The sequence below is a fragment of the Psittacula echo genome (genome assembly GCF_963264785.1).
Source record: "Psittacula echo genome assembly, chromosome: 25".
Taxonomy (NCBI): domain Eukaryota; kingdom Metazoa; phylum Chordata; class Aves; order Psittaciformes; family Psittacidae; genus Psittacula; species Psittacula echo.
In genome coordinates this window covers 4,130,820-4,149,720 of record NC_137760.1, presented here as the reverse complement: position 1 = coordinate 4,149,720, position 18,901 = coordinate 4,130,820, and the positions used below count along the sequence as shown (strand labels likewise).

The 18,901-nt window shown below is 58.0% G+C and overlaps 2 protein-coding genes across 7 annotated transcripts; both read right to left on the bottom strand.

Moving 5' to 3' along the window:
- Window positions 1-903: 903 nt before the first annotated feature.
- On the bottom strand, window positions 904-14,824 carry DDHD2 (DDHD domain containing 2). Of its 3 annotated transcripts, none has more exons than XM_080634433.1 (17): window positions 14,689-14,824; window positions 14,218-14,516; window positions 10,204-10,394; window positions 8,372-8,461; window positions 7,944-8,064; window positions 7,090-7,179; window positions 6,138-6,273; window positions 5,333-5,541; window positions 5,175-5,242; window positions 4,932-5,051; window positions 4,685-4,780; window positions 4,266-4,379; window positions 3,836-4,163; window positions 3,593-3,757; window positions 2,538-2,700; window positions 2,114-2,233; window positions 904-1,983 (listed from the first exon to the last, which is right to left on the bottom strand). In XM_080634433.1, exons 2-16 carry the CDS (start codon window positions 14,279-14,281, stop codon window positions 2,143-2,145), a joined length of 2,046 nt encoding a protein of 681 aa, XP_080490559.1. In that variant the 5' UTR covers window positions 14,282-14,516; window positions 14,689-14,824; the 3' UTR covers window positions 904-1,983; window positions 2,114-2,142. The 3 variants fall into 3 exon arrangements, with proteins under 3 accessions (XP_080490559.1, XP_080490560.1, XP_080490558.1); XM_080634434.1 differs by lacking the exon at window positions 14,689-14,824 and adding an exon at window positions 11,460-11,535 and having other exon boundaries at window positions 10,204-10,699; window positions 14,218-14,250; XM_080634432.1 differs by lacking the exons at window positions 14,218-14,516; window positions 14,689-14,824 and adding an exon at window positions 11,460-12,002.
- Window positions 14,575-18,839, bottom strand: BAG4 (BAG cochaperone 4; the record flags this gene model as incomplete). 4 transcript variants are annotated; one of them, XM_080634438.1, is made up of 5 exons in its annotated part: window positions 18,749-18,839; window positions 17,165-17,413; window positions 16,661-16,894; window positions 15,674-15,869; window positions 14,575-14,688 (listed from the first exon to the last, which is right to left on the bottom strand). In XM_080634438.1, exons 1-5 carry the CDS (start codon window positions 18,824-18,826, stop codon window positions 14,609-14,611), a joined length of 837 nt encoding a protein of 278 aa, XP_080490564.1. In that variant the 5' UTR covers window positions 18,827-18,839. The 4 variants fall into 4 exon arrangements, with proteins under 4 accessions (XP_080490564.1, XP_080490562.1, XP_080490563.1 ...); XM_080634436.1 differs by lacking the exon at window positions 14,575-14,688 and having other exon boundaries at window positions 15,393-15,869; XM_080634437.1 differs by lacking the exons at window positions 14,575-14,688; window positions 18,749-18,839 and adding an exon at window positions 18,253-18,648 and having other exon boundaries at window positions 15,393-15,869.
- Window positions 18,840-18,901: the final 62 nt, after the last annotated feature.

Here is an 18,901-nt window from a genome sequence, read left to right as displayed (position 1 = left end):
ACATCTCATAGGCAGCCTCCTCTTCAGGAGGCCCTCAGGGAGCAAGCCTGCAGCCGCAAGCGGTCCTCAAGCAAGCAGCAGGATGGGACAAGCTGGTGTGCCCCGTTCCATCCATGGGTGTTCTTGTCACCATCAGGCACCTCCCTTCAGCCCCATCCCTCCCCATGGGAAGAGCAGCCCGAAAGGGCAGTGCAGGACCTGCTCCTGGGGTCTTTCCATCCCCTAGCAGGGATGAGCTCGAGGTTGCAGCCTCTCTACCCATGGGTTGAATAGGGGCGAGGGAAGATGGATCTAGCGCGTGTTCTGTGCGTTATTGTGCTGGCCCTGACCTTTCCCAGTGTGCCCGACAAAGGAGTTCAGGTTTTCACATGAGCTGCGGTACCCAAAGCGTTCTTCCAACGACTGGGTTCATTGCTGGGTCCTCGGTGCTGATTTTCTACCTCTTCCCTTGCAGCTTTGCTATGGGTGTAAAGAGAGGAGAGGATGCAGAGGTGTCTGAAAGCAGCCCCTGCGCCAGGGGTTCTCTGCTCAGGCAGTGCAAGGGGTAAGGGTGCTGCTGTAAGTAGTGACCTGGCCTTGGGTCTCCATGGACCCCTGCGGCATTGACCAAAAGCACAGGGGCACGCGAGGCTCAGGATGGGAGTGATGGAAATGCCACCCCTTTAGCAGCAGAGCCCAGAGGAACAGCTTGCCTTCCCCCTGTGATTGGGCCCATAGGGATTCCCCAGCCCCTTCCTTCTGCCCCCAGCCGCGCACACGCCACAGCCAGCTCCTGGTTTAGTTTGGCTTTTACTGGAAAAGACATTAAATAACAGTTAAAACGTATTCCACTGTCCTGTTAACAAAGTGCATCGCTTAAGAAGCTGCTCCTCAGCATCCCCTGGGAGACTCTTCCTGCCCCTCCTCTCATCAGGCACCCGGCTGAGCTTGTCTGCCCTCAGGTAAAGAGCAGCCCCTTGCTCCTTTGGGAGGGCAGAAGGCTGCAAACAAACCCTTTCCAATAGTGCAAATCTCGGGGTTCGGGGCGGGGATGAACAACAAACAGGCGGCGGGTGAAGGCTCCGGACCCCATGCAGGGCAAGCATCAGCGGGAGGGGAAGTGGTTTGGTTCTTCCCAAGGCCCTGGCACATCAGTGCAGCGGCTGCAGGCTCGGCCCAGGGGTGCTGCGGTCATAGGGAGGGCTCCCCAGAGGCTCCTGGTCGCCCTTAGAGCAGAGCCAGCACATCCCAGCCCGCACCGGTGCCATTGGGACCATGCAGTTCAAGGGGATGCCAAGGGCTGGTGGCCACGTTCCCGCTGGCTCTTATGGCAGCTCCTAAACCTGGGCTTACACGTCCCAAAGCCCACGGTGCTCAGGCCTGGTGCTGTTGTGGCCAAGGCTGCTGCAGTGCTCCCCACGCTGCGCAGTGTTAAGGCTTTGATTCCTCGAGGTCACGGGCTACGAGGTTCCTCCCTCAGCCCGAGCAGTGCTGGCTCCTAGCCCTGAGCCCTGCTCTGCTTTGGTGCTGAGTTAATGGGGTAACGCAGGAGGAGCGGGGGTAAAGTCACAGTTCAGGTGCTGGGGGAGAGCAGAAGGGGTTCCCTTGGATGTTTTTATCCCTCTGCCCTTACCCTACATGGAGGAAACCCCATCCTTATCTGCAGGGAGCAGCATGCGGGGGACAGCAGCGGAGGAGAGAGGAGAAACGTGGGCTTCCCTGGTGAGTGAATTGGATCTAAGGCGGCAAAAGGAGAACATAGGAATGGCTGCACCGGGGGCAGGCCAATGCACCCAGCACCTACCAGCAAGAGGACATGGGAGGTGTGGAGCACAGGCCACGTGTGTTCAACCCACAGGTCGCTTCCTCATGGATTGAACCCATGGGAATGCAGCTGCTGCTGCCCTTATCTTCCGCAGCAGTGATTTATTGGGGCTGCTCCTGCCTGATGGTGCTTATGTGCTGGGTAAGAGGAGCCAAAGGTGCTGACACCCAGCCTCCTGCCTGTAAAGAAGGAACAGCATTCCCTCAGCCAGCAATGTGCTCCGAGGTGCCCTAGGAAATCCCTAGTGCAGGGATTATATATATAGATTATATATATATATATATAATATATATATATTTATTGACTTACATCAAGTGGCCACAACCAGCACAGGGCGGTCACTGGCTCCCTGGCAAAGGCTGATCCAATGTAATGCCTTGGGTCTGGTAGATCTCCTTCAGGACCAGCAGGACGGTGTCCTCCGACTCCCTGGAGGAGGAAGAGGAGATGGGGATTAGAAGGGGCATGGATGTGCGCTGGGAATTGCCCTCTGATACTGGACATCCTCTGCTGTCAGGATGGCTGGGCTGGTTATGGGGTCGGTGCGGCGCTCAGCACATGCAAGGAATGGGCAAGGAGAATTGGTCCTCCCCTACCCCTACCCCCTCTCTCCATCTGCATTACAGGCAGGAGTGCATCTTGATGACTCAGCTAAGGCTCTCCTTACAACGTTGGCTTTAAAAGGGAGGGCACTCTGCTTCCATCAGCCGGGGCTCTGAACCTTGAGCCTTACCAATAGCAGAGGTGCCCTTGCAGTGCAAACAGGTACTCATTGAAGCTCTCTATTGGCTTCTCCTGCAGCACGTAGTCGATGCGGTTCCCTCCGTTCAGCCTCCCCACGTTAATGGGGGAGGCCTCTTCCTTCACTGCTGGGGGGGGCTCCTCTGCCTTTGTGTCTGAAGGAAACAACGAGCAACGTGGTTCAACCAGAGCGCCCCAGCACCTGCTCCATGGGCATCTGCAGCCCTGCATCCCTCCATGGGTACCTGCAGCCCTGCATCCCTCCATGGGCATCTGCAGCCCTGCATCCCTCCATGGGCATCTGCAGCCCTGCATCCCTCCATGGGCAGGTCCCAGCCCTGCATCCATCCATGGGAAGGTGCCAGCCCTGCATCCCTCCATGGGCAGGTCCCAGCCCTGCATCCCTCCATGGGTATCTGCAGCCCTGCATCCCTCCATGGGCAGGTCCCAGCCCTGCATCCCTCCATGGGCATCTGCAGCCCTGCATCCCTCCACGGGCAGGTCCCAGCCCTGCATCCCTCCATGGGCATCTGCAGCCCTGCATCCCTCCATGGGTACCTGCAGCCCTGCATCCCTCCATGGGTACCTGCAGCCCTGCATCCCTCCATGGGCATCTGCAGCCCTGCATCCCTCCATGGGTATCTGCAGCCCTGCATCCCTCCATGGGCAGGTCCCAGCCCTGCATCCCTCCATGGGTATCTGCAGCCCTGCATCCCTCCATGGGTATCTGCAGCCCTGCATCCCTCCATGGGCAGGTCCCAGCCCTGCATCCCTCCATGGGCATCTGCAGCCCTGCATCCCTCCATGGGCAGGTCCCAGCCCTGCATCCCTCCATGGGTATCTGCAGCCCTGCATCCCTCCATGGGTATCTGCAGCCCTGCATCCCTCCATGGGCAGGTCCCAGCCCTGCATCCCTCCATGGGTATCTGCAGCCCTGCATCCCTCCATGGGCATCTGCAGCCCTGCATCCCTCCACGGGCAGGTCCCAGCCCTGCATCCCTCCATCGGTGGGTCACATCACTGCATTCCCAGCACCCCAATACCCACCTGGCTGCTTCTCCGTGCTGGCCTCTGCCTCTGCTTCCCCTTCAGTACTCGCTGCCTCCAATGCCGGCAGCGGGGTGCGGGTGAAGGACTGCCAGGCCACCCGCAGGGACCCCAGGAGGTTGTTCTTCAGGTCCACGCTCATGCGGGTCAGCCCTTCCTTCAGCTCTGGAAGGCAGGAGGGGATTGGGGTCAGGCTGGGGCTGTTACCAGCGGAGGGGAGGAAGGGATTCTCCTTCACCCTACCTAAGTGCATCCTCTTCCTGCCCTTATGGTGGGGCAGCAGCATGGGCTCAAACTCCACGTCCGGGACGATCATGGGCTCTATCCTGTATGCCACTGGGTCAAACTGCACGAGGAGGACAGTGAGTCGTGCTGCACGTGCCTGCCACTGGCGAGCTCTGGTTCTTATACCTACGGGGTGGAAGATGTTGAAGAAGCCTTTGCAGGTGGGCAGGCTGTAGTTGGGGTTGATGCGCTTCACTCCTCGCACCGTGAGGAACATCCCGATGGGGGACCCGAAAGCAAAGAAGATGGTGGGTTTGTAGTTCAGCTGAGGGTAGTTTGCTGACACCTAAGGAGGAGAGATGGGGATCCAGGGCTGTTTCATGAGAGAAGCCCCACGCTGGTGTCACCAGCACCTCGTTGTCGCGGTTAGAGCGCGGTGCTGAGGTACCTGGCCTAAGCCGATGTCGCGGTATTGGCAGTTCCTGCCTTCATCTGTGTGGGCTGGGCTGGGCTGGGCTGGGGACCTGCACTCCTTGTGCTGGGGAGCTGCTGAGCTCCGGTTCTGCAGCAACACAAATGAGAAACCCACAAGAGCAGCTCCTGCAGTGAGCCCGTGGGCAGGAGCACGAGGCAGCATCCCAGGGCAGCGTCCTGCTCCGGCTCCATCCCCTACCACCCGTACCAAGTCCTCCTGCTCTGTTATCACCCTTACAGGCCACAGGATAAAGTGATCCTGCAGCAGTGACACCAGTGTAACACACAGGAGCAGCAACCTCACCAGAGCCACCAGGAGAGCAAGGGTGGCCAGGGATGGGGGAAGCTGGGATGCTCGGACCCGGATGAACACAAGCCATGCAGAACACAAACCTGCGTCTCCCTCTTGGAGCTGATGTAATGAAGTATCTTCATTCTTGGTCCTAAGGGAATTCCCATTTCTTTCAGGTTTGCCTCTGTGCACAAGAACTGGAACACAAGGAACCCGGGTATGAGTACAGGAGCGGGGTGGTTCGTGCTGCTCCATGTGTACTTGGTACCAGGAAGATGTGCAACGGGTGAGAGCGGGAAGAAAAGCAAAGAGGAAACCCAAGAGGCATCAAAGGGGATTGCTCCTTACCAGTGCTTGCCCGTCCATCCTCTCCTTCTCAAAAACCTCACAGTATTCCCACAGCTCCAGCTCCTTCAGGATCTCTTTCACATCCTCCGCACCCCCGCTGCTCGCTGCCGTCCTGACCCCCTGTGAACAGAGCCATCAGCGAGCGTGCTTGTTGCTCCCTCTGCCTTCCGGATTGTCCCCCCTTCCCAAGCAGCAGCAGCAGCAGGAGCTTGCTCGGGTGATGCTGCACGGGGGCCCTCGTACCTCTTGGTGCTCCTCCTCCTCAGGAGCAGCCTTCTGGTTCGTCAGGAGATCAAACAGAATGAGGGACCCTGGGAACCGGGCGCGGGCAGAGCATCAGCATCAGGGCAGGGAAAAGCCCCCATCTACATCCTCGGGTGTTCCCAGGGGAGCCCCCTTACCCAAGCTGTGCCCCGCAATGGAGACCCCTCCTTTGAAGAGCGGGTTCCTCTGCAGGAAGAGCTGGTAGAGGCGGTTCATTTCGGATGCCACCGTGTCCACGATGGTCTGGCAATAGGTGGAGCTGTTGTAGAAGAAAACGTCCAGGATGGTGTCGTTGATGAAGTGACGCAGGCGATTGATGCTGGGCAGCGTGATTCGCTCCAGGTCCCTGCGGGGAGGAAGAGGGAGGCGCGCTCAGAGGTGCCAATGAGGCCACCGCGGTCCTGAAGCAAAGTGTAAGCTCACAAAGGGATTGTCACCACCCCAAAGGGCAGCGCCTGGAGCACAGGGGTGATGGGGAACGGCTGAGGGACCGGGGGGGGGGGGGGCTCGGTCTGGAGAAGAGAAGGCTCAGGGGGGGGACCTGATCGCTCCCTGACAGGAGGATGGAGGCAGGATGGGGCTGGGCTCTGCTCCCAAGAGGAACCGGCCTCAAGCTGCACCAGGGCAGGTTTAGATGGAGCTGAGCATCAATTCCTTGCCCAAAGGGTGCCCAGGGCAGGGCTGCAGCCACCGTCCCTGCACGCGTTCACACCCCCTCAGTGCCACGGGTTAGGGGTGGCCTTGGCAGTGCCGGGGTAACAACGGGACTCAATGAGCTCTTTCCCCAGCCGGTTCATTCCATGACTCTACCGAGCATCCTGCTGCGCGCAGCCCTGCACTCGCAGCTTCCCCTTCCAGCGGCCAGCGGAACAAGCCAAGGAGGAGGCTGTGTGCGGGCTCCGGCATCCCCCGGCACGGAGGAGGCGATGCTGGGACACTCACACGTCCACCCCGGTGGAGTGCAGGGAGCTGTGCCAGTTGACGGGCAGGAACTCCACGCGCCCGATGTGCTGCTGCTCCTGGGCTCTCTTGAAGTGCGCCTGCAGCATGCTCAGGGAAACGCTCCTGAAGTCATTCACTGCGAAAGAGCAGCGTAACCCTCACCCAGGGAGGCTCCGGGACGAGCCGCGTCCACAGGGCTTAATGCAACAGGAGGAAAGATCATGACCAAGGGAAATGCCCCCAGGGTCTTTAATCTGCTGCCCTAAGACCTTCCGCCTTTAACGGAGGGAAGGCCCCATGTCCTTCCGTGTGTGGTTACCGGATTTCGCTGCCCCATCTGGAACAAGGCTCCCTTCCACGTGGGCAAGGCAGGGTAAGGAAGGTACTTGAAAGAGTTTAAACCCAATGAAGCTGTTGTGAGGATGTGTGTGTTAGAAAGGGAATCCTAAGCGGGGGGGAATGAACTGGGAATGACTCGGTTCTGAGAGAGAAAAGCACTGATTTCCTTCCTTTCACGTGGTCTTGAAAATGGGCTCACGGATGAGCACACAGAATAGATGGTGTTAGAGCAGAGGCGTGTTTTAGAGGAACCAGAGACTGAACATCCCAGCTCCTTTGATCCTTACAAGTTAAACCACGCCAGGCTTCCCCTCCTGCAGGACCGAAGCTCTCTAACACTGAACAGGCCAGACCAGAGTTCCTTGGTTTAGCACCCAGCTCCAGTACTGAGCAGCAGAGGATGCCCGGAGCCAGACGCGAGCCCAGGGGCCCTTCCTGGTGCTCCCCACTGCAGCCAGCACCCTCAGCTGAGCACCAGGGCGCTGTGAATGCACCCTGAGAGCGTTCTGCGGTGTCCACACCAACGAGGGCTCAGTGGGACACGCACCCATCGGGGTCTGCACATACCAACGAGGGCTCAGTGGGACATGCACCCATCGGGGTCTGCACCTACCGCACTGGACGATGCTCCTGAAGCGGATGTCGCAGGCTGGCCCGATCCCGTGCACCACGAACACCAAGTGATCGATCTGCAGCGGCTCCCCTGCGGAGAGAGGAGCCATTCCCCTTGGCCTGCCCCTCCACCCCTCATCCAAAGCCCCTCTCCAGGTTTCCTGTGGCCCCTTTAGGCACTGGAGCTGCTCCAAGGGCTCCCTGGAGCACGTTTGCTCCCATTCCTGAGCTGTTTGTCCTGCTCCGTCCACCTTGGGACAGGAGCAGAGCAGAGGAAGGCGAGGCGGCTCATCCCTTCTGTCACCATCCTCCCAGCTCATTCCCACCCAGTGCAAGGAGAGGGCTGGGACCATCCGCTCTGTGCCACCCAACCCGGCTCAGGTGGAGTTCTGTCTGGTTCTCTATCTCCCACACGCTTTAGGTTGCAAACCTGCTTCCCCGATGGCATGCGCGCATGGAAATGAAGGGGTTAGACTGGAATAACTGCTTGTCCTCCCCTTGGGAACACATCCTGGTGCCTCAGTGGGAGCTTAGCGGTAGCTGGGATGGGGCAGAGCTGCCACAGCTCCACAAGCCCCAGAAAGCAGGGGATAACCCCAGTGTCCCTGCATGGAAAGAACCTCCCCTCCTTTACAAACACACTCCAAGGCCTCAGGCAATTCCAGGCACTGCTCTGCTTCCCAGAGCCCGTGCTCTGTGCCAGAGCTGGAATCACAACCCCTTCTCCCTGTGTGCCTGCCGCCCTCTGCCCATCACTTACACTGCAGGAAGGCTCCTGAAAACCATCCTGGATCACGGGAGCTTGTGCCGGGTTGGGAAAGGCTTTGGATGGGAGGGAGGGAGGAGCGAGCTCACCATTGGGGATCTCAGCAGCGATGTTTTCCACTCCTCTCTTCACAGTCCGAGGTCGACCTTGCTCTGTAGGAGTCGAGCCCCAGTCGTCGGAGGTGGCAGCGGGGTGGTAGTGCACCATCAGCTTGGAAGCAAGAGCCTGTCATTGAGCTGCCCATGGCCGAGCAGAGGGGATGCTCTGGTAGGGGACACGGGGGGAAGCAGGCTCTCTGCTGGCCCTGACCCGGGCAGGGGAAGGGAACGATGGGGCAGAACTGGCTGCTCAGCAGCTTCAAGCCACAGCAAAAAGCCAGCATGGGACAACAACAGGGATGAGTCAAGGCCAACCCGGAGCAACCTGGTCCAGAGCAAGGTTTGGAACTGGAGGAGCTTTAAGGTCCCTTCCAACCCAAACCATGCAGTGATTCTATGACCACCAAGCACCTCCTCACCTTTGGGTTGTGCAGGATAATGATTTCCCTGCTGGGGGACTCCAGTTTCTTCTTCCACTCATCCTGGGTCACGGCAGTCATGTAAGCTTCCTATGGAAAAGAGCAGCTGTGAGTCAGCTGAAAGCATTCCCATGAATATTCCAGCACTCGGGATACTCCCCACCCATTTTATGGTATTTCTTATCAACGCACATTGCGAAAGAGGCAGAGAAATCAGCAACAGGGTCATTGGCAAACCCCCTGCTAGGCAGCTTCCAAGAAGCCAATGGCAGCAGCAGACTTCCAGATCCATTCAGATTTGCATTGTTTGGTCCATCAGAACAGACATTATTGCAAAGATGCGTATTTTTATACCTGTACATATGTAGAGATGTCTGTATATAGATGAGATGTGTATCTATATATGAGATGTGTATCTACATATGTGTATATATAGATGAGATGTGTGTATATATAGATGACATGTGTGTATATATATGAGATGTGTGTATATATAGATGACATGTGTGTATATATATGAGATGTATATACATATGATGTGTGTATATATATGAGATGTACATACATCATATATATCCGACTTCCAGATCCATTCAGATTTGCATTGTTTGGTCCATCAGAACAGACATTATTGCAAAGATGTATATTTTTATACCTATACATATGTAGAAATGTATATATATATGATGTGTATATATATATGATGTGTGTATATATATGTGTATATATGTGAGATGTGTGTATATATGAGATGTATATACATATGTGTGTGTATATATATGAGATATGTATATATATCTGAGATGTATATATATATGATGTGTATATATATGAGATGTATATACATATGTGGGTATATATATGAGATGTATATATATGAGATGTGTATATATATGAGATGTGTGTATATATCTGAGATGTATATACATATGATGTGTGTATATATATGAGATGTGTATATCTATCTGAGATGTATATACATATGATGTGTGTGTATATGAGATATGTATATATATCTGAGATGTATATACATATGATGTGTATATATATGAGATGTGTGTTTATATCTGAGATGTATATACCTATGTAGCTATATCTTTCCAAAGTCTCCAGAACCACACCGTGCTCAGTGGGTTTCTCTTTCCCACATCCCCAACTCCTTTGGCTTGGCTGTGATTGCGGCGAGCATCATTCTCCCCATGAGGGTCAATGTGGAGCCGGGGCAGGCAGGGGCAAGACAACCCGGAGCAAAGCTGCAAGCTTGGAATGTGTAGCAGGAGGATGTGTCCTGGCTGGGGAGGGCAGCGGAAGGGGAGCAGCAGCCTGGGAGGGAGCTGGTGGCAGCGCTCAGGGTTGCAGTAATCGGCTGCGGAAAGGCCGTGCCAAAGCCTCTTTCAAGTTCATGTCCTCAGGCGTGACTGTGGTGCCAGTCACCCCGTGGGGAGTTTGGGACAGCAGGGCCAGCTTCCAGTGTCTGAAGGGGGCTATAAGGATGCTGGAGAGGGAATCTTCATCAGGGACTGGATAGGAAAAGGGGTGATGGGATCAGACTGAAACAGGGGGAGTTCAGGTTGGAGATAAAGAAGCTCTTTATGTGAGGGTGCTGAGGCGCTGGCGCAGGGTGCCCAGAGAAGGGGTGAATGCCCCATCCCTGCAGTACAGAGCCTTGGGCACCCTGCTCTAGTGGAAGGTGTCCCTTCCCTTTTCCCATTCAGGGGGTAGGAACTGGATGATCTTAAGCCCCTTTCCAACCCAAACCATTCTGACCCGATGACAGCAAGGAGCCAAGATGCTTCTCAGCAAGACAATGCCATGAGGAGAGGCTTTGTTACCTCTAATTCTTCGCTGAAGGTCTCCGAGTAGGGAATATACTTGTTGTCCTTGTCTCCCTTGTAAAACCACGTGCAGCGCCGCACCTCGGCCACCTCCTCCTCCCAGTACACCGCGACGCGCTGCCGCTGCTTGAGGTGCACATCGTACCTCCCGCCCGACGTCGGGACAACCACGTCTTCCTTGTCTTTCCCTGCAGGAACCAAGGCCTGACGTTACGCACAGGAGGACCAGAAAGGCAGCTATCGGCCTGTGTGTCATATATATACCTATATACAGATATACCTATGTGTGCCATAGCGCAGCACAGGGATGAAACTGGGACATCTGGGGGCAGCACACGCGAGCATGCATGAGCAAGGGCTGTAGACACTAAGGTTCTCCGTACCCAAGCACAGGGAACAGCATCAGTGGCAGACTTCTCCCCCAGAGGCAGAAGGCAAGAAGAAGGCATTAAGCTGCAACTGTCTTCCTATGGGAAACCATGGAACGGTGGCCCTGGGAAGGGTGATGCTTCACGGTGGAGGTGCAGGGCTCCAGCCTCAAGCCATTCCCCTCTCAAACTCCACACAGATCCCAGCACAGACCCCCAGTTCCATGGGCTCTGCTGCCTGTGAGCCGGTGCCAGGCTGTGCCCGGCTCAGCCTCTAATCCGGAGCATCCCCAGGCAGGGAGGACGGAAGCAGTGGATGCAGCGACGCTTTGAGGTGGGTGATGCTTGCTGGCACAAAAGGCCTCATGGCCAGCGATACTGCTTAGAGCAGACCCCGGTGCCAGGGCAGACCCATCCAGGAGCAGGCAGAGCACCCATCACACGAGGAAAATCCCCACTGGACCCAACCCCAGTGCTCTCCCATCACAGCCTTGCAGCGAGATGATGCATAATTTAGAGCATCTCTCGCATGAATGAGGTCAGACCATTCACTGCGGCCACAGCGTTGTTATTCACATGTTTTCAGCAACAGCAGCAGGCACATCGCCAGAAAACAAGTCCCAGTGTAAAATTCCCTAAGGAAACAACGCTGCATCCCCGTTGGACGGCACGGAAAATTGCTGGGAATTTCTGGACACCGCGGACCCCCCCCCCATCACCACCGACCAGGCCGGGTCCATGCGATGGTTTTTAAGCGCAAGCACTGGGGCTGCAGACCCAAAGGGCAGCACAAAACCAGCAGCGATGGGAGCTGGACGGGAGCCCCCGGCCGCGGATGGAGCCGTGCCCGCGGTGTCCCCCCCGTCGGGGCTGTCACCCCCGTACCTGCTCCGTGCGCCTCCTCCAGGCGCGCCGAGTCCTGGGCGCTGAACGGGCTCCAGCGCTCCCGCCCGTCCGTGACCTTGCAATAGAACCAGTGCGGAGCCACCGCCTCGTACCCGCCCGCGGCGTCCGGCTCCGCGCTGCCCGACGGGGGCTGCGCCTGTTGCGGCTCCCGGGCGGCCATGGCGCGGGGATGGGCACCGGGCTCCGCTCGCAGCCCGCCCCCGGCACCGCGGCCCGGCCGCTGCTCGCCCCCCCCCACCCCGCTGCCCCTGCGCACACGCGGGTCCGGGCGGCGCTGCCCGCACCGCGGCTGCCGGTACCGAAGAGGCGGCTCCGGCGGCGCGGCCCGGCCCCGGCGCCAGCGCAGGCCCCGCTGCGGGCACGGAGACCGCCCAGGCCGGGGCGGTGCTCCCGGGGCGGCCCGCCCCGCACGGCGCCGTCATGAGTGGGGCGGGCGGGGCAAGCGGAGGGACCCTGCCTGCAACCCTGCCCGCAGCCCCTGCCCATAACCCTGCCTTCAACCTTGCCTGCAGCCCTGCCTGCTGCCTGCAGCCCCTGCCCGTAACCCTGCATGCAATTCCCACCCAGAACCCCTGCCTGCTCCCTGCAGCCCCTGCCAGCAACCCCTGCCTGCTCCCTGCCTTCAATCCTGCCCACAACCCCTGCCTGCAGTTCTCACCCCCAACCCTGCCTGCAACCCTGCCCACAGCCCCTGGCTGCAGACTCTGCCTTCAACCCTGCCTGCAGACTGCCTGCAAGTCTCACCCCCAACCCTGCCTGCAACCCTGCCCGCAATTCCCACCCAGAACCTTTGCCTGCTGCCCGCAACCCCTGCCTGCTGCCTGCAGACCCTGCCTGCAATTCCCACCCATGACCCTGCCCGCAGCCCCTGCCCAGTGCCCACAACTCCTCCCCACAACCCTGCCCGCAGCCCCTGCCTGCAGTCCTTTTCACACCCCTACCCCTGCCTGCGCCCCTGCCCACAGCCGCAGCTCTGGCAGCAGCTCGAGTAGGCCCATGCCCAAACGCGGTCCCAGGCAGGCGATGCTGGCGCTAACTGGGACTCCCTGGCCCGAGCCTTGACTTGGTGCTGATGGTTCCACCCCTGAGCCATTGCCTCCTGTGCATGGTGCAGGCAAACACTGGGGCTCGGGGTGCCCTGTGGCCGCAACCATGAGACTCTGAGTTCATGTTTGCTTCCCGATCCTTCCGTGCCCCTCTGGCCTTCGTGGGGATTGAGAAACCCTCTCCGGTGACGTGCGCTGCTCATAGGAGCAACAGGCGGAAGAGCTTGGTGCCTGCGGAGAGGAGCTGGTGATGGGGGGGATGCTGTAAGGTACACCAGGAATTGCCATCCCAGCCATCACTGCAGTGCCCAAGCCCTCAGTTCTGCAGCTGATCCCTGCTCTTTGGCTCAGCTCTACCTGCCCAAGGACCAGACACAGCCCTGTCTCCTTACAGAGCAATGTTGGTTGTAGGGATGGTAACAGCTATTTCAGGCTATTGGTAACAGCTATTTCATGTTCTAGCGATGGAAACTGCTATTTCAGGTTATTGGTAACTGCTATTTCATGTTCTAGAGATGCTAACTGCCATTTCAGATTCTAGAGATTGTAATTGCCATATCAGGTTACTGGTAACAGCAATTTCAGGTTATAGGGATGGAAACCGCTATTTCAGGTTCTAGAGATGCTAACTGCCATTTCAGGTTATTGGTAACTGCTATTTCAGGTTCTAGAGATGGTAATCTCCATTTCAGCCCACTCTTCAGCGTGCTTTTAACTCGAGGTTTACATAACCCTCTGCCAAATCCTTCCCACACGCAGGAACTTCAGCTCCGGAAGAGGAAAACTCTAAAGGAATCTGTTACCTCCATAGGTTCAGCACTAGAAGAGCAGGGAAGAAACCCTCCTCCTGCCGGGTTCTGCCTTGCTGGAATGCCATGCACGCACTTCCAGCTCTCCTTGTGATAAAGGCATCGCTCTTACCACGTCCCTGCAGCAGGAAACCTTTGTCCCCGTCCACAGAGCCCTGGCGATGCAGCAGCTGAGCACGGGGTTTGGAACCTCTCCTAACTGACTGCATTGCAGGGACCACACTCCTTATGCAGCTGAACCTACCTACTCCTTTCCCTGGCAGCTGATAGGGGAGGGAAACGAGTACTGGAGCAAAGAGGATGCAATAAGCAATGCAGGTTTGCTCCCGATGGGATTCTTGCTCCTGAAACACACACAGAAAGGGAAGGTGCAGCCAGCTCCTTGGACTCCAGGCTGCCCGAAGCTGGCTGCAGGCAGTGATTTGCTGCTAATGCCACATCCTCTAGGAAGCTGCAGGATTGTCCTGGAGAAGTCACTCTGCACGGATTGATTTTGCTTTCCCTGTTGAAACAGGACTTGCACCACCTCTTGCGACAACACATTCCAGGCTTTTTGGCTGATCCTGCCCCAAGGGAACCCAAACCCTTGATTTCAACAGCTATGCCAACGAAATATAACACCACATGTGGTAACAGGAGGGGAAAGAGCTCCCCAGAGCACAGATGCTCCATCGCTACCACACAAAACAAACCCAAAGCACAAATTCATTCCTGGCTGCTGCCTTTATGGGAGAAAGAGCAGTGGCATCCCCTGGGGCTGGACCACTGCCTTGCATGTGCTCTGCTAACCAGGGCAGTGATTTGCATCTCCATTATAGCCACTCCGAGCTCCTCTTCGCAGCCTGACAAGAGGATGGAATCAAATCACATCCGAGCACTTACACATCCCAGGACACTCCTTGGCTCCTCCTTGGCTCACCTCATCCCTGCAGGCTGACAGCCACATGTGCTCCCAAGCCACATCCAAAGGTCAGTCCCGCGCACGCAGCCCCGTCTGGGAATGACGTGGGATCTACCAGGGTGCCTTGAGGACACGGGCTGCCCGTCCAGGGCCAAAGGGTGATGGCTCCGGGGGCATCTGTGGTGCTGGGGAGGCGGTGGGGACCCCAAAGCAGGCAACGTGGCCGCAGAGACAGCCTGGCTGGTGCTTGGTCTGCGTTACACAACCTCCCCACGGGGTCCTATTAAAGAGAAGAGACCTTGAGACATCCTAATTACAAAACAACATTCAAAAGGTGTCAGGGTTTATTATCTCGTCACACAGAGCAATGATTCACTTCACGTGTGCTGTAACCAGGAGGTTAACAGGAGGATGGGCTGTTCCCTTCCCCGATGGCCTCTGCAATGGGATACCTGCAGGAGGTGGGAGGATGTTACCATGAAAAAGCGGCTTTTCACCCAAGCAACCTGGAAAACACTTCCCAGCATCCCATCGTTTCAGGATGCCCTTCTCCAACACCATTCTTCCGCTCACACCTCTCCTTTCCAATGGCACAACAACACGGGGCACCATGCACTGGCTCATCAGGGCAGAGGAGCCACAGCACGACACGACCCCAGCCTGCAGCCAAGAGCCGCCAACCTGGTCCCTTCCTGCAGCGCTTCAGTGCCAAAGGATACCCCACAACGACACGGAAGGCGAGGAAGCTGAAGATGCACGCAGTGAGGGATGGGCCTCGGGTCACGGCTGCACGTTGCAGTGTGGTTGGTACCACATCTCGCAAGCGTTTTGGCTCTCTGAGGAAGGGCTGTGGCTACATTGGGAACCTCTGTACAGGGATGGAGATGGAGAGGATGCAGAGCCCTCTGGGTCTCCCCACGGAGACCTCTCCATCATAGGTACCTCGACGGTTCGACAATTCCATCTATGGCTTCAAACCTCTTTTAGTTCATCTATTGCCAAGTTATCAGCTGGGGCTGAGCTCCTGGGGTTGGGTTTCGGTGGCTTTGTGAGGGTTTATTGCTATTCCATTGTCAACAGTGCATAGCAGAGATTTATCGGAGCTAGGACTCTTTGGAGCCCCCGCACCAGGCCGCGTGCTGTGGCTGATGTGCTTTCACAAGCCCTTTCTTTCCAGTTTTTCCAGTATGGCCTGGATTCTGTGGACGGATTCCTTCCTGGCCTGCCGAACACTGTCCTGGCCCCCCGTCTCCACCGAATCCAGCTCCAGCAGCAGCTTGGTCAGCATCTCCTCCAGCAGCCGGTAGGATTTATCCGTCTTTTTCCCTACAAACTCATCCACCTCCTCCTCCAGCTGCTCAGCCTCCCCCATAACATGGAGGATCCTTTGAATTCCCGGCTGGATGCCTGCGGAATGCGCTGCGGGGTGGTGCTCACCGGGTGGAAGCTCCCTGCTCCCAGCCCAAGGCCTCCGAGGCGCGCTGTCATAGAGCTGGGGCTGGGCGCTGTACTGCACCTTGGGGTGCGGGGGGGCCGCTGTGTGGTCATTCACTGTCCCATAGTGCTGGTGATTGCCATCGGGGTAGTAGCTGTGATGGTTTGCACCGTGCTCGGGTTTATCGTAAGCAACGTCCTAAGGCAGGAGGAGAAAAAGCCTTTTAAGTGCATTTGCCTAAAAGCCAAGGGATTCTCTCCTATCTGACACTTGCTTCGAGCTGTGCTCACGGGGGACAGGGCACGGGCAGCATCTTCTACACTGTCACACGCCGTGATGCTGTCACATAGCGGGACTCAAGTCCTGCCAAGAGGTCCCAAAGAGATACAGGACCCACACCCCAGTCCTGGACCACTAAAGAGAGATGTTAAAGAGAGGTGCCAATGAGGGTCCTGTTTGGGTATCCCAAAGACACTTCCCTGCAGGCGGCTGTTCCCAAGGGATGGCAGCGCCCATCCCTAAATCCCTGCTGCAGAGGCATTGATCTCCTGATCAAACATGAACAGACCACACCAAACGCATCATTTCCTTCTGGTTTTGGCTTAAAACATTCCTCAGTAAGGGATGGCTGTGCCCAAAACAAGCACTTGAAGAGGAATTCCAAAGGTTGCAGAAAGGCCCTTGGGGAGTCCCATGCTCTTCACTGCTTGAGAGAGGTGTGAGACAAGGTCTGACCCATTTCCCTGCCCTGGGATGCCCCATATCTCCAGTGCCTTTCTACAGCTCCAGCCCTGGCTTTTGATCTTGTCTATGCAAAGAGGTGGCTTTGCTGCGGTACTCGGATCCCTGCTGCTTTGTTTCTACCCAAGCTAAGTGTGCTCAGGGAAAGGGCCATTCCCAGGAGACAGAGGCAGGGTCTGGGGAGGTCTGCCCACAACCAGGACCCAGCATCACCTCGCACTGCATCACTGCATCAGCACCAACGCTACCTTTGTGTCCCATGCAGTGGGGTGGGAAGTTGCTCCGCTGCTGGGCCAGGATGGGTGCGAATCGGCCACGAAGGGGTTCCCATGCACTGAAGCGGAGGCCCACGGGTACCGTGGCTGCACCCCATAGACAGGGTGAGGAGCCCAAGCGTCCTCCGGGGCTCTGGGCTGCGGTGGGGGGGTGACCCCTGGGCTGCTGTCCCCATAGGGATACTGCGGGATGGGCATTCCCGGTGTCTGCAAGAGGAAGGGAGGAACAGGAGTTACCCCTGGAGCCACTGCTCCCTCTGGGCAGCCCCACCAACAGCCTTGCTGCTGGTTCCTGCTTTCCTTGCCCTCAACCTTGGAGTCTCTGGAGAGATATCGGAAGTTTCCTTATCTCCAACCTGAACTCCCCCTGTTTCAGTCCGAACCCATCACCCCTTGTCCCATCACTCCAGCCCCTGATGAAGAGCCCGTCCCCAGCATCCTTGTAGCCCCCTTCAGACACTGGAATTGGGCTCTTACCTGCGGTGGGGAGTAGCTGGGACCCTGCTGCTGCCTCCGGAGCGAGGAGCCCTCGTTGGGACCATCCGGTGCCGCGTAGCTCCAGGGGGGAGCCGGTGATGGGCACCGGTACCTGCCGGAGGGCTCGGAGGGGTAGGGGGGCCCGGAGCAGTGGTACCCCCGTGTCTGCGGCAGCCCCGTGTAGTGCGGGGCAGCAGCAGGAGGGTAGGGGGGGCTGTAGGCTCCGTTGGCATAGGGAGAATCCATCACCTGGGAAGGAGGGAAGAGCAGAGCTGTGGATATGAGGCAAAGGGACCCCTCCTGCAGCCTTTATATCGTCCCCAAGCTGGGTTTCATGCTCTGACGTTGGCCACCGTCAATGGCCGCGTTTGAGTCATGCTTTGGTCACAGCGCAGGGGACGTTGCAGCAGGTTCCTGTGGCCGCAGGGCTCAATGGCTCAGCCATACCCCTCCATTGCCCCCCCCAGCAAACAGCTCCGAGGAGCTCCAACCACGTCACTGGTGGATGAAAACCGCTCCAGGAACGTTCGGTTCCCCTTTCAGGCTGCAAAGGGAAATGAGGCAAGAGGACGAGATCCACCAGTTCTGGGGCCTGAGGGCGTTCAGAACCTCCGAGCTGCGGGAGCACGAGAACACGGGATCACGGAATGGTTGGGGTTGGAAGGGACCTTAAAGCTCATCCATAAAGCAGGGACCCCTTCCACTAGAGCAGCTTGCTCCAAGCCCCTGTGTCCAACCTGGCCTTGAGCACCGCCAGGGATGGGGCAGCCACAGCTTCTCCGTTCAACCCATCCCAGCATCCCATCACCCTCATAGTGAGGAACTTAAGAGCTCATCTCCATCTCCCCTCTGGCAGGTTAAAGCCATTCCCCTTGTCCTGTCCCTACAGGCCCTTGTCAACGGGTGGAGCTCACGGTGCCTCCCCGTAGCTTCGGGCACAGCGGTTTTTCCCCATGAGCTGTTTGATGGAGGAGAGATCGCATCATCCCCGTGTGGGACCAAACCTGCGCATCCCATGGGATTAGGACAAACCCCGGCTGTGTCTGCGCAGCAGGAGCAGGACGAGCAAAGCCTTTCCCTTCACGCACCGTTTGTGCAACAGCCGCTAAAAACCGCTATTGCTGCAATAAACCCAAACGGGCCCCAAAGAGCGAGCGGCAGGAGCGGAAAACAACGGGAACGGGGATGCTTTTTCCCCGCGGGAAGCGCGGGGCCGGTTGGATGCGCGGCTCTCACCGCTCACCCCGGCTCCAACCACCCGGGGCCGGCAGCATCTCCCCGGTGATCCCTGCGTTGGAACACGGGTCCCAGAGATGTCACCTTGGACGGCACCGGGGACAAAGCTCCTCCGCGCCCGTTTAAACGCGTTTGTACCCGCTTCAGCACCTGCCCGAGGTTCCCACCTCGGGGATGCTCTTAACGCAAACGGATCCGTTTGGAAACCAGCGGACGCGCGGCGGCCCCGCGGGACGCCCCCCGGCCAAGGCCCCGCGGCTGCCCCGGGGCACGGAGACCGCGGGTGCCCCGCCGGGAGGGGCGGGATCGCGGCCGCCGCTTCCCCCCCGCCGGCCCGGTCCCCGTTACCTGCGCCGCTGCCGGCAGGCGGCAGGACCCGGGGGGCCACGGCGGGCCCGGCTCGGCCGCGCGATCGCAGCGCTCCATGGCCGCCGCGCCACCGCCCCGCCTCACCGCCAATCAGCGGCCCGGCCCCTACCGCGGCTGACCAATCAGCGGCCG

Bases quoted from the DNA above. Each gene is read 5' to 3' on its own strand.
- DDHD2 (XM_080634432.1), bottom strand. From the start codon at position 11,640: ATGGCCGCCCGGGAGCCGCAACAGGCGCAGCCCCCGTCGGGCAGCGCG. The intron at 10,395-11,459 runs GTACGGGGGTGA...TGGTTCCTGCAG, and splicing joins GGAGGAGGCGCACGGAGCAG to GGAAAGACAAGGAAGACGTG. The intron at 2,701-3,592 runs GTGGGTATTGGG...TGTTTCCTTCAG, and splicing joins CAGCACGGAGAAGCAGCCAG to ACACAAAGGCAGAGGAGCCC.